The 13,445-nt window shown below is 47.9% G+C and overlaps 2 protein-coding genes across 2 annotated transcripts in view; both read left to right on the top strand.

Moving 5' to 3' along the window:
- Positions 1-854: 854 nt before the first annotated feature.
- Positions 855-2,357, top strand: LOC116375309 (zinc finger MYND domain-containing protein 15-like). Its single transcript, XM_031832582.1, has 2 exons — positions 855-965; positions 2,095-2,357. Exons 1-2 carry the CDS (start codon positions 868-870, stop codon positions 2,285-2,287), a joined length of 291 nt encoding a protein of 96 aa, XP_031688442.1. The 5' UTR covers positions 855-867; the 3' UTR covers positions 2,288-2,357.
- A 1,379-nt stretch (positions 2,358-3,736) lies between these two features.
- The window catches only part of LOC109896543 (zinc finger MYND domain-containing protein 15), a gene marked incomplete at its 5' end in the record, with an annotated part of 11,757 nt that continues 2,048 nt past the window's right edge, over positions 3,737-13,445 (top strand). Inside the window, 7 exons of the mRNA XM_031831386.1 lie at positions 3,737-3,944; positions 4,168-4,326; positions 4,740-4,835; positions 10,450-10,566; positions 10,666-10,754; positions 11,217-11,318; positions 12,386-12,515. Coding sequence (XP_031687246.1) covers positions 3,737-3,944; positions 4,168-4,326; positions 4,740-4,835; positions 10,450-10,566; positions 10,666-10,754; positions 11,217-11,318; positions 12,386-12,515 — 901 coding nt within the window. The remainder of the gene's footprint in view (positions 3,945-4,167; positions 4,327-4,739; positions 4,836-10,449; positions 10,567-10,665; positions 10,755-11,216; positions 11,319-12,385; positions 12,516-13,445) is intronic.

Raw genomic sequence — 13,445 nt, 5'->3', positions numbered from 1 at the left:
GAATGATGGTGGAATAATATGTATGTTTTCACTATCTGTAGCGTGTGTCTGTGGTTGACAACGTCCCTTACATTTCCTCCATATTATGCCTAGTGCTCTTTCGGTCTACCTCTCTTCTCTCTTGAGTCTTTTTGACCGATCTACGTCTTGCTCATTTTCAGATGGAGTTAGTGTCAGGTTACCGTGACCGGATGATTGAGTTCTCCGAGGCTATGGCACAGTGGTATCGCTGCTTCCAGACCACCCGTAGGGGGCGCAAAGAACCACATAGTGATTTCTGGGGGTACGATTTTCCCCGATACCACATGGACCGCTCACCGTACTGGATACTGCACCTGCTGGATTGCGCTGCAACGCCCCCTGCAGCCATTCCACGGATGGAACAGGCTGGAGTGGATCCCTCCGAGCTCAGTGAGTAAAACCTTTAGGCATAGTCTGCGTGATCTACTGTAGCACACAGAGTATTTCATTCTTACCTCTTGAAGCTGTTATCCAAAAAGCTATCATACCATAATACCAAAACGCTATACCTACGGTCAATTCCACGATAACGGAATTATGCTGAGACTCTTTAGGTCTATGCCAAAAAATATATATGAAAAATCAGTCTCAGCGTAAGCCATTACCATAGAATTGCCCCTATCGAACCAACTTTTTCTTTGTCTCTCTGTCTCTCCCACCCTTCCTCCCCTCTTCTCTCTCTCTCCCTCTGTAGTAAGTAGTGAAGGAGAGAGTGTTCTGATGGTGACGGATGCCTCTGGCCTGCCCCTGGGCTTTGACGTGCTGGCCGGTGGCTGGGCGGGGGCGCTGGGTGGGGGCGAGGCGGCGGGTGGAGATGGGAAGGGGGCCCTGGAGACAATCCAGAAGATGGTAGGACTGCTGAGACGCTGCATGGAGGCCCCCATGACTGGCGGGTTGCCTCGGAGACCACACATGCTCCACGTCAATGACAAGAAGCTTCACAGGTACAAACTCAGACAAAAGGGTTCTAAAAGGGTTCTTTACGGAAGGATAGGGTTCTACCAATCATTTTTTGGAAGACGAGGGTTCTTTTGTAAGGCAAAGGGTTCTACCAAGAGTTCTTTGGAAGTCAAGAAGGGTACCACATAGAACCATATATAATATTTCCCAGCATGCTCTTTTGCAGGGAGATTTTCAGAATGGTTTGTTTTACTGTTACATCTGTGTTTTGATTCATTTTATACTACAGGAATATAAATAACATACAGTTTTCTAAACTAATCCAATATGTTAGTCATTTTGTTGACTGGACCCGTTATACTGAGATGGTTGTTCAAGTTTAGATGATTGAGGTAATCTCAGTTTTCAATCTTCCTTAACCTGGCAGACATTCTGAATGCAGGTTGCAGATGACTAACAATTAGACTCTGGCTGGATTCCAATAGGAATTACACATCACTTTGCAAAGCCAGCATAGTATGACTTGCAGGCCTGATGTGGCCTGTAAACCAGTAGTTTCCTAACACCACTGTGTTCGGGTATAACTAGGTCCTCAAATAAAGGCCACCCTATGGGATTCCCAATCACAGCCGGATGTGATACAGCCTGGAATCAAACCAGGGACTGTAGTGACGCCTCAAGCACTGAGATGCAACGCCTTAGACCACTGTGCCACTCGGGAGGCCTCCAAATGATCAAATGGTTCTTGGTTAACCCATAAATTAAGGGTTCTACCCAGCACCTAAATGGGTTTCCCTATGGGGACAAACCAAAGAACCCTGTATGGTTCTACTTAGCAGCTTTTCCCCCTATTTATAAGGAACAAAGGGCCTCTTTTTGGTAAGATATCATAACTGTTTTCTAACCCAGTATATAGCTCTTTCTACGTGTCTTCTGTCTCTCTCCCTCTCTTATCCCCTCTCTCTCTGTCTCTCTGTCTCTCTCCCTCTCTCATCCCCTCTCTCTCTCTCACCCCCCTCTCTCTCCTCTCATCCCCTCTCTCCCTCTCTCTCTCTCATCCCCCCCTCTCTCTCTCTCCTCTCATCCCCTCTCTCCCTCTCTCTCTCTCTCTCATCTCCCCTCTCTCTCTCTCTCCTCTCATCCCCCCCCCCTCTCTCTCCTCTCATCCTCCAGGTTGCTGAGTAGGTGTGAGAAGGCCCTCACCATTCTGAAGGTGGTCCTGTGGCCCCAGGCCCTGGGTGACTGGGGCCTCACAGAGGTGGAGCAGGTGGACGGAGGAGAGTCCTTCAGCATGCGCTGGCCTCCGACCTGCTACTGTCACGTGTGTAAGAAACACTCCTTCCCCAGTCAGCTGAAACCATGGTAAGGCGAGGAGAGAGAGAGACAGAGAGAGAGGCAGAGAGACAGAGAGAGACATACAGACAGAGAGAGAGAGAGAGACAGACAGACAGAGGAAGAGAGAGAGACAGAGACAGAGAGACAGAGAGAGAGACAGAGAGGAGAGAGAGAGAGAGCCAGAGAGAGAGAGAGAGAGAGCCAGAGAGAGAGAGACAGAGAGAGAGACAGAGAGGAGAGAGAGAGAGAGCCAGAGAGAGAGAGACAGAGAGAGAGAGACAGAGAGAGAGAGACAGAGAGGAGAGAGCGACAAAGAGACAGAGAGAGAGACAGAGAGAGAAAGAGAGAGACAGAGATCGAGAGAGACAGTGAGAGAGAGAGAGACAGAGACAAAGACAGAGAGAGAGAGAGAGAGAGAGTGTTTGGGTGACCTGACAGACCTGAGAGTACTGAGAGAATAAGAGAGAGGTGATTTGTAGTCAACGCACATGGCAACACGACCTGCTGGAGGCAAGCTAAACAGAGTAGTGATCTCAACAGATTTGGCATTTGTAAAACCAAAAGTCTCCAATAATGATGTTATGGTCCCAAAGGATTACACAGGTATAGTCTGTTACAGCACATATCTGGTAGTGGGTTATGTTCCAACGCAGCATTGGGCTAGGTTACCACCAGCTGAGACTCTCAGAGAGGTGCCATGCTTAAGAGGCTTTTTACATTAGATTAGTGCTCAGCTCAGCATTACTGAGGCCTGTTGAAACAGATGGCTCAGGTCTTTTGCAAGTCAGCAGGAACCTATTAGCTGGGTTATCAGGTTTCTTTATCACCGTAAATCCCACTTTTTCCTTCCCCCTTGGTTCTGTGTGGATAGAAGAGCTTTGTTGGCAGACTGTGGTTTTGTTGCTTTCGCCAGCTTCTATGTGGTTGTCATGACGAAGGATTTGGCTTAAGCAGGAAAAGAGATTGGCATTTGTGGTCATCCGTTACTTTGCAGAGTCAGTTTTTTTTAAACGTTGCTTGTTGATATACAGGAAGTAGCTATTGTCTGTCTGAGAATGTAAGACTATTTTTGAGGAAGTGTTTACTAACAAGTGTCTCTCTCACATTGTCAAACACGACACTCTCAATTCCTCTGTCTTTCTCCCTGCATGTCTTGAACGGCCTCCTTCCCCTTTCTTCGTCTGGTTGCTCTTCTGTCATCCGTCCATCTCCTGGTCTTTCTTTGTCTCCATTTCCCCAACTCTCTTTCCTTTTTCTATTCCTACACTCCCCCCTCCCCTCTTCCCCCCCCCCTCTCCCCCCTCTTCCCCCTCCTCCCCTCCTTTCCCCCCCCCTCCTCTCCCCCCTCCCCTCTTCCCCCCTCCTCTCCCCCCTCCCCCCTCCTCTTCCCCCCTCCTCTTCCCCCCTCCCCTCTCCCCCCTCCTCTCCCCCCTCCCCTCTTCCCCCCTCCCCTCTCCCCCCTCCTCTCCCCCCTCCCCTCTCTCTTTTCCCTCTGCGGTATGTTGCTGTGTCTCTCTCGTCCCATAGTCCACAGTGCAAGGCTGTCCTGTACTGTTCTGACCAGTGTTCCCAGGCAGACCAGATCCGCTGTCCAGAGGATGCCAGTCACCAGCACTGGTGTGAAAAACTGGCCTGCTACATGAGCCACGACTCGCAGCTTGCCGAGCTGCCATTCAGCTATGCCGCAGGTAGGGGGCGCAGTAACAAAATGACAGGGAATGTGTTTAAGGCCAGCAAGGAAGGAGGAACCATAAGAGCGCTACTGAATGTATATATATCTCAGTGTCCTCCCTCTCTTATGCTACAGCTTTCTTTTCATTCTGTAAACCCCCCCCCCCCCCCCCCCCCCCCCACCTCTCCAACTTTTCTCTTCCTCTCTTGGTTTCTTCGTCCACTATTCTACCCAATCAGAGGTGACAGCTGTTGATTTTGACCTGGAACACTTCCTGAATAAGAATAAACTGGGCAGTGGTTACTGGGTACACTGGAGCCTCCTGGTACGCTCCCCCAGATATGAGCTCCATCCCACAGTGGAACAGTCCAGAGATCAATACCCCCACTGGTTCAAAGGTTGGTACGGCCCAGTAGCCAACAACTCACATCACTTTGTTTTGGAGAATGATGTTTTGGTGAGCGTTTTGATTGGATAATGATGATTTGGTGAGCGTTTTGATTGGATAATGATGATTTGGTGAGCGTTTTGATTGGATAATGATGATTTGGTGAGCGTTTTGATTGGATAATGATGATTTGGTGAGCGTTTTGATTGGATAATGATGATTTGGTGAGCGTTTTGATTGGATAATGATGTTTTGGTGAACGTTTTGATTGGATAATGATGATTTGGTGGGTGTTTTTATTACCAAAGTAACAACACTGTACTTCATAGACAAGGTACCTATGGGTTACTATAGTGGAGTAACGTACCTAGTGTTGCTGTGTAGTGATGAACTAAGTTGTCCTGCTGTATGTGATGTGTTAAGGTCACAGTGAGCCCTTTGGACCCCTGAAAAGGGAGGGAGACATCCTGCTCTGTAGCCCAGCTCCTCATGCAGTCCCCAGCGTCACCAAACCACTGGGTAAAACAGAAACTACAGCCAGAATGGGACAATAGTCCCATTAATGTTGTATCACTCACTTTCACCTTCAAACAATGTTATAATACTGATGTTCATTAAATCTCTCATTATCTCCCCCCTCTCTCTCTCTCTCTCTCTCTCTCTCTCTCTCTTTCTTATCTCCCCTCTCTCTCTCTTTCTTATCTCCTCTCTCTCTCTCTTTCTTATCTCCCCTCTCTCTCTCCCTCTCTTATCTCCCCTCTCTCTCTCCCTCTCTCTCTCTCTTTCTTATCTCCCCTCTCTCTCTTGCTCTCATCTCCCCTCTCTCCCTCTCTCTCTCTCTTTCTTATCTCCCCTCTCTCTCTCTATCGCTGTCACTTTCTCTCTTTCTTATCTCCCCTCTCTCTCGCTCTCTCTCTCTCTCTTTCTTATCTCCTCTCTCTCTCTCTCTATCGCTGTCACTTTCTCTCTCTCTCTCTCCCTCTCCCTCTCTCTATCACTGTCACTTTCTCTCTTTGTCTCTCTCTCTCACTCTCTCTCCTCTCTCTGTCACTCTGTCTCTCTCTCTGTCACTCTGTCTCTCTCTCTCTCTGTCTCACTCTCTGTCGCTCTCTCTGTCACTCTGTCTCTCTGTCTCACTCTCTGTCGCTCTCTCTCTCTGTCTCACTCTCTGTCTCTCCTCTCTCTGTCACTCTGTCTCTCTCTCTCTCTGTCTCACTCTCTGTCTCTCTGTCACTCTGTCTCTCTCTCTCTCTGTCTCACTCTCTGTCTCTCTGTCACTCTGTCTCTCTCTCTCTCTGTCTCACTCTCTGTCTCTCTGTCACTCTGTCTCTCTCTCTCTCTGTCTCACTCTCTGTCTCTCTCTCTCTCTGTCTCACTCTCTGTCTCTCCTCTCTCTGTCACTCTGTCTCTCTGTCTCACTCTCTGTCGCTCTCTCACTCTGTCAATTCAATTCAATTGACTTTATTGACATGGCAAGTTCATTATTACTTACATTGTCAAATTATACATATAGAAAAATAAAAATATAAAATATTTCTATAGAAATAAATGGACCAACAGCAATAATAATAGTAGTAGTGGACATGGGATTACCATTAACAACAACTACAACAACAATATTAATGAGAACAACAATACATTAAAGCAATGGTAGTAGACCAGTGTCAACATGACTGAGAAGACACATGACCTGGTAGTAGACCAGTGTCAACATGACTGAGAAGACACATGACCTGGTAGTAGACCAGTGTCAACATGACCGAGAAGACACATGACCTGGTAGTAGACCAGTGTTAACATGACTGAGAAGACACATGACCTGGTAGTAGACCAGTGTCAACATGACTGAGAAGACACATGACCTGGTAGTAGACCAGTGTCAACATGACTGAGAAGACACATGACCTGGTAGTAGACCAGTGTCAACATGACTGAGAAGACACATGACCTGGTAGTAGACCAGTGTCAACATGACTGAGAAGACACATGACCTGGTAGTAGACCAGTGTCAACATGACTGAGAAGACACATGACCTGGTAGTAGACCAGTGTCAACATGACTGAGAAGACACATGACCTGGTAGTGGACCAGTGTTAACATGACTGAGAAGACACATGACATGGTAGTAGACCAGTGTCAACATGACTGAGAAGACACATGACCTGGTAGTAGACCAGTCTCAACATGACTGAGAAGACACATGACCTGGTAGTGGACCAGTGTCAACATGACTGTGAAGACACATGACCTGGTAGTGGACCAGTGTCAACATGACTGAGAAGACACATGACCTGGTAGTAGACCAGTCTCAACATGACTGAGAAGACACATGACCTGGTAGTAGACCAGTCTCAACATGACTGAGAAGACACATGACCTGGTAGTAGACCAGTGTCAACATGACTGTGAAGACACATGACCTGGTAGTAGACCAGTGTCAACATGACTGAGAAGACACATGACCTGGTATTGGACCAGTCTCAACCTGACTGAGAAGACACATGACCTGGTAGTAGACCAGTCTCAACATGACTGAGAAGACACATGACATGGTAGTAGACCAGTGTCAACATGACTGAGAAGACACATGACCTGGTAGTAGACCAGTGTCAACATGACTGAGAAGACACATGACCTGGTAGTAGACCAGTGTCAACATGACTGAGAAGACACATGACCTGGTAGTAGACCAGTCTCAACATGACTGAGAAGACACATGACCTGGTAGTAGACCAGTCTCAACATGACTGAGAAGACACATGACCTGGTAGTAGACCAGTGTCAACATGACTGTGAAGACACATGACCTGGTAGTAGACCAGTGTCAACATGACTGAGAAGACACATGACCTGGTAGTGGACCAGTCTCAACCTGACTGAGAAGACACATGACCTGGTAGTAGACCAGTCTCAACATGACTGAGAAGACACATGACATGGTAGTAGACCAGTGTCAACATGACTGAGAAGACACATGACCTGGTAGTAGACCAGTGTCAACATGACTGAGAAGACACATGACCTGGTAGTAGACCAGTGTCAACATGACTGAGAAGACACATGACCTGGTAGTAGACCAGTGTTAACATGACTGAGAAGACACATGACCTGGTAGTGGACCAGTGTCAACATGACTGAGAAGACACATGACCTGGTAGTGGACCAGTGTCAACATGACTGAGAAGACACATGACCTGGTAGTGGACCAGTGTCAACATGACTGAGAAGACACATGACCTGGTAGTGGACCAGTGTCAACATGACTGAGAAGACACATGACCTGGTAGTAGACCAGTCTCAACATGACTGAGAAGACACATGACCTGGTAGTAGACCAGTCTCAACATGACTGAGAAGACACATGACCTGGTAGTAGACCAGTCTCAACATGACTGAGAAGACACATGACCTGGTAGTAGACCAGTCAACATGACTGAGAAGACACATGACCTGGTAGTAGACCAGTGTCAACATGACTGAGAAGACACATGACCTGGTAGTAGACCAGTCTCAACATGACTGAGAAGACACATGACCTGGTAGTAGACCAGTGTCAACATGACTGAGAAGACACATGACCAGGTAGTAGACCAGTGTCAACATGACTGAGAAGACACATGACCTGGTAGTAGACCAGTGTCAACATGACTGAGAAGACACATGACCTGGTAGTAGACCAGTCTCAACATGACTGAGAAGACACATGACCTGGTAGTAGACCAGTCTCAACATGACTGAGAAGACACATGACATGGTAGTAGACCAGTCTCAACATGACTGAGAAGACACATGACCTGGTAGTGGACCAGTCTCAACATGACTGAGAAGACACATGACCTGGTAGTGGACCAGTGTCAACATGACTGAGAAGACACATGACATGGTAGTAGACCAGTGTTAACATGACTGAGAAGACACATGACCTGGTAGTGGACCAGTGTCAACATGACTGAGAAGACACATGACCTGGTAGTGGACCAGTGTCAACATGACTGAGAAGACACATGACCTGGTAGTGGACCAGTGTCAACATGACTGAGAAGACACATGACCTGGTAGTAGACCAGTGTTAACATGACTGAGAAGACACATGACCTGGTAGTAGACCAGTGTCAACATGACTGAGAAGACACATGACCTGGTAGTAGACCAGTGTCAACATGACTGTGAAGACACATGACCTGGTAGTAGACCAGTGTCAACATGACTGAGAAGACACATGACCTGGTAGTAGACCAGTCTCAACATGACTGAGAAGACACATGACCTGGTAGTGGACCAGTGTCAACATGACTGTGAAGACACATGACCTGGTAGTGGACCAGTGTCAACATGACTGAGAAGACACATGACCTGGTAGTAGACCAGTCTCAACATGACTGAGAAGACACATGACCTGGTAGTAGACCAGTGTCAACATGACTGAGAAGACACATGACCTGGTAGTAGACCAGTGTCAACATGACTGAGAAGACACATGACCTGGTAGTAGACCAGTGTCAACATGACTGAGAAGACACATGACCTGGTAGTAGACCAGTGTCAACATGACTGAAAAGACACATGACCTGGTAGTAGACCAGTCTCAACATGACTGTGAAGACACATGACCTGGTAGTGGACCAGTGTCAACATGACTGTGAAGACACATGACCTGGTAGTGGACCAGTGTCAACATGACTGAGAAGACACATGACCTGGTAGTGGACCAGTGTCAACATGACTGAGAAGACACATGACCTGGTAGTAGACCAGTATCAACATAACTGTGAAGACACATGACCTGGTAGTAGACCAGTGTCAACATGACTGTGAAGACACATGACCTGGTAGTAGACCAGTGTCAACATGACTGAGAAGACACATGACCTGGTAGTGGACCAGTCTCAACCTGACTGAGAAGACACATGACCTGGTAGTAGACCAGTGTCAACATGACTGAGAAGACACATGACCTGGTAGTAGACCAGTGTCAACATGACTGAGAAGACACATGACCTGGTAGTAGACCAGTCTCAACATGACTGAGAAGACACATGACCTGGTAGTAGACCAGTGTCAACATGACTGAGAAGACACATGACCTGGTAGTAGACCAGTGTCAACATGACTGAGAAGACACATGACCTGGTAGTAGACCAGTGTTAACATGACTGAGAAGACACATGACCTGGTAGTGGACCAGTGTCAACATGACTGAGAAGACACATGACCTGGTAGTGGACCAGTGTCAACATGACTGAGAAGACACATGACCTGGTAGTGGACCAGTGTCAACATGACTGAGAAGACACATGACCTGGTAGTGGACCAGTGTCAACATGACTGAGAAGACACATGACCTGGTAGTAGACCAGTGTCAACATGACTGAGAAGACACATGACCTGGTAGTGGACCAGTGTCAACATGACTGAGAAGACACATGACCTGGTAGTAGACCAGTGTCAACATGACTGAGAAGACACATGACCTGGTAGTAGACCAGTGTCAACATGACTGAGAAGACACATGACCTGGTAGTAGACCAGTCTCAACATGACTGAGAAGACACATGACCTGGTAGTAGACCAGTCTCAACATGACTGAGAAGACACATGACATGGTAGTAGACCAGTCTCAACATGACTGAGAAGACACATGACCTGGTAGTGGACCAGTGTCAACATGACTGAGAAGACACATGACATGGTAGTAGACCAGTGTCAACATGACTGAGAAGACACATGACATGGTAGTAGACCAGTGTCAACATGACTGAGAAGACACATGACCTGGTAGTAGACCAGTATCACATGACTGAGAAGACACATGACCTGGTAGTAGACCAGTCTCAACATGACTGAGAAGACACATGACCTGGTAGTAGACCAGTGGCAACATGACTGAGAAGACACATGACCTGGTAGTGGACCAGTGGCAACATGACTGAGAAGACACATGACCTGGTAGTGGACCAGTGGCAACATGACTGAGAAGACACATGACCTGGTATGAAAGACAAAAACAAAACAAGATGGGAAATATTATCGACATTACTTTGCACTTTACACTGGCTGTCCCTCAGGTCGTAGCAGGAGGACACATATTTGGCTGCCAAAACTCTCTCTCACTCTCTCTCTCTCTCTCCTCAGTGTTGTGGAGTCAGTACTGTGAGTGGAGGGGTATTAGTCTGTCCTCTCCTGTGGCTGTTCTTCTCAGCTCCCCTCTATCCATCTACTACATAATCACGTCGATGGTGCCCAAAGACTGTGAGTGTGTGAGAGTGTGTGTGTGTAATCATGGCATGTCTCAAAGAGAAAGGTTAACTGAACAAGACGACTGAGTGTGCAGTATTTGTCCCTCCTCAGTTCCAGAGCTCAACATCCAGAAGAAGCAGTCTCTAAAGATCCACATCATCGACTCCTACAGGGAGTTCCGCTGTCTCAAGGTGTTCTGGGTAAGACTGCAACGCCTGGGATTTCCACCCTGCTCATATCACCACTTCTTCTGCAATCACTTACTCTTCCTGTGTGCGTGTGTGTGTGTTTTCACTTTCATCCCCTGCTTCTTCCTGTGAGGCCTCTTTGTCTGGTCCTTGCAGCTCTCAGCAGGGCGTAAACACAGAGATTAGAACTGACCCCTCCTGTTTCACTTCCCACCCAGAGTAACATCTATCAACCGTCTGTTTGTCTGTCTGTCTGCCTATCTCTCTCTCTCTCTGCTGGTCTGTCTGTCTGTTTATCTGTCTGTCTGTCTATCTCTCTCTCTCTCTGCTGGTCTGTCTGTCTGTTTATCTGTCTGTCTGTCTGCCTATCTCTCTCTCTCTCTGCTGGTCTGTCTGTCTGTCTGTCTGTCTGTCTCTCTCTGTCTGTTTATCTGTCTGCCTGCCTTTGTTTTACTGCCTCCCCTCCACCAATAGGAATTGTCCGTTCTCCTGCCCCACATGACCTTTGAACTGGTGTTCATAGGGGAGGGACTTCCCCCTGAGAGTGACGAGGAGCAGCTCTTTCTGCAGAAGAAGGTGACACCCCATCCCCCTGAACAACACCTCATCCCCCTGAACAACACCTCATCCCCCTGAACAACACCTCATCCCCCTGAACAACACCTCATCCCCCTGAACAACACCTCATCCCCCTGAACAACACCTCATCCCCCTGAACAACACATCATCCCCCTGAACAACACCTCATCCCCCTGAACAACACCTCATCCCCCTGAACAACACCTCATCCCCCTGAACAACACCTCATCCCCCTGAACAACACCTCATCCCCCTGAACAACACATCATCCCCCTGAACAACACCTCATCCCTCTGAACAACACCTCATCCCCCTGAACAACACCTCATCCCCCTGAACAACACCTCATCCCCCTGAACAACACCTCATCCCCCTGAACAACACATCATCCCCCTGAACAACACATCATCCCCCTGAACAACACCTCATCCCCCTGAAGAACACCTCATCCCCCTGAACAACACATCATCCCCCTGAACAACACATCATCCCCCTGAACAACACCTCATCCCCATGAACAACACATCATCCCCCTGAACAACACCTCATCCCCCTGAACAACACCTCATCCCCCTGAACAACACCTCATCCCCCTGAACAACCCCCCCCTGAACAGCACCCCCCCTGACCAACACCCCCTCACTGAACAACACCCCCTCCCCGAACAACACCCCCTCCCTGAACAACACCCCCTCCCTGAACAACACCCCCTCCCTGAACAACACCCCCTTCCTGAACAACACCCCGCCCCCCTGAACAACACCCCCTCCCTGAACAACACCCCCCTCCCTGACCAACACCCCCTCCCTGAACAACACCCCCTCCCTGAACAACACCCCCTCCCTGAACAACACCCCCTCCCTGAACAACACCCTCCCTGAACAACACCCTCCCTGAACAACACCCCCTCCCTGAACAACACCTGTACAGGTTGTTCTGTAAATACATTTCACACCAAGTTCACGTAGACAACGTGGTTCCTATAAGTCGATGTAGAGCCGTATTTTGAGGGTTCCCAGATCCTGACACGGTTCTCCCCTGTCACCATGGGGTTTCTCATCCAGAACGGCCGTGTCCAACTGGTTAACCCCAGCTTCACCCCGGATGAGAAGTTGGACAGGAGGAGCATCCGGGTCAAAGGTTACCGCAGGGCCTATCACATGCTGCAAGGGCCCAAACCTGACCTGGTGATTGGTGAGTATACTGTATGTTGGGAGAGGTGTGTGTGTGTTTGTGTGTGTTCGTGTGCGTGTATGCAAACAGGACCTTGAGTGAGTGTCCTGTTTGTATGTGAGCTGTGTGTGTGTGTGTGTGTCTACTTCATTGTGTGTACATTCCTGTGTACGTGTCTGTCTCCAGTTGGCTTCCTGACAGTGTTATTGACGGTATTGTTGAATCGCTGAATAGACGGAAGTGAAGGGAGATCTGGTTTCTCTTCCTGAACTACAGCTCTTTGATTCTTATCAAGTAACTTATGATCCTCCTGAGAGGAGGAAGGGTTCCTTACTCTGTACTGTAAAACAGGGTAGAACTACTGTAAATCAGGGTAGTACTACTGTAAATCAGGGTAGTACTGTACTGTAAAACAGGGTAGAACTACTCTAAAACAGGGTATTACTGTACTGTAAAACAGGGTAGAACTACTGTAAAACAGGGTATTACTGTACTGTAAAACAGGGTAGAACTACTCTAAAACAGGGTATTACTGTACTGTAAAACAGGGTAGAACTACTGTAAATCAGGGTAGTACTGTACTGTAAAACGGGATAGCACTGTACTGTAAAACGGGGTAGAACTACTCTAAAACAGGGTGGAACTACTGTAAATCAGGGTAGTACTGTACTGTAAATCAGGGTAGTACTGTACTGTAAAACAGGGTAGTACTGTACTGTAAAACAGGGTAGACCTACTGTAAAACAGGGTAGAACTGTACTGTAAAACAGGGTAGAACTACTGTAAAACAGGGTAGTACTGTACTGTAACACGGGGTAGCACTGTACTGTAAAACAGGGTAGCACTGTACTGTAAAACAGGGTAGTACTGTACTGTAAAACAGGGTAGTGCTGTACTATAAAACAGGGTAGTACTGTACTGCAAAACAGGGTAGCACTGTACTGTAAAACA

This window comes from Oncorhynchus kisutch, linkage group LG9, assembly GCF_002021735.2.
Source record: "Oncorhynchus kisutch isolate 150728-3 linkage group LG9, Okis_V2, whole genome shotgun sequence".
Classification (NCBI taxonomy): Eukaryota; Metazoa; Chordata; class Actinopteri; order Salmoniformes; family Salmonidae; genus Oncorhynchus; species Oncorhynchus kisutch.
This window is presented reverse-complemented; position numbering and strand designations above follow the sequence as displayed.

Excerpts from the sequence above, each read along its gene's own strand:
- LOC116375309 (XM_031832582.1), top strand. The coding sequence starts at position 868 with ATGGTAGGACTGCTGAGACGCTGCATGGAGGCCCCCATGACTGGCGGG. Across the intron at positions 966-2,094 it reads AATGACAAGAAGCTTCACAG|GTTGCTGAGTAGGTGTGAGA; the intron begins GTACAAACTCAG and ends CTCATCCTCCAG.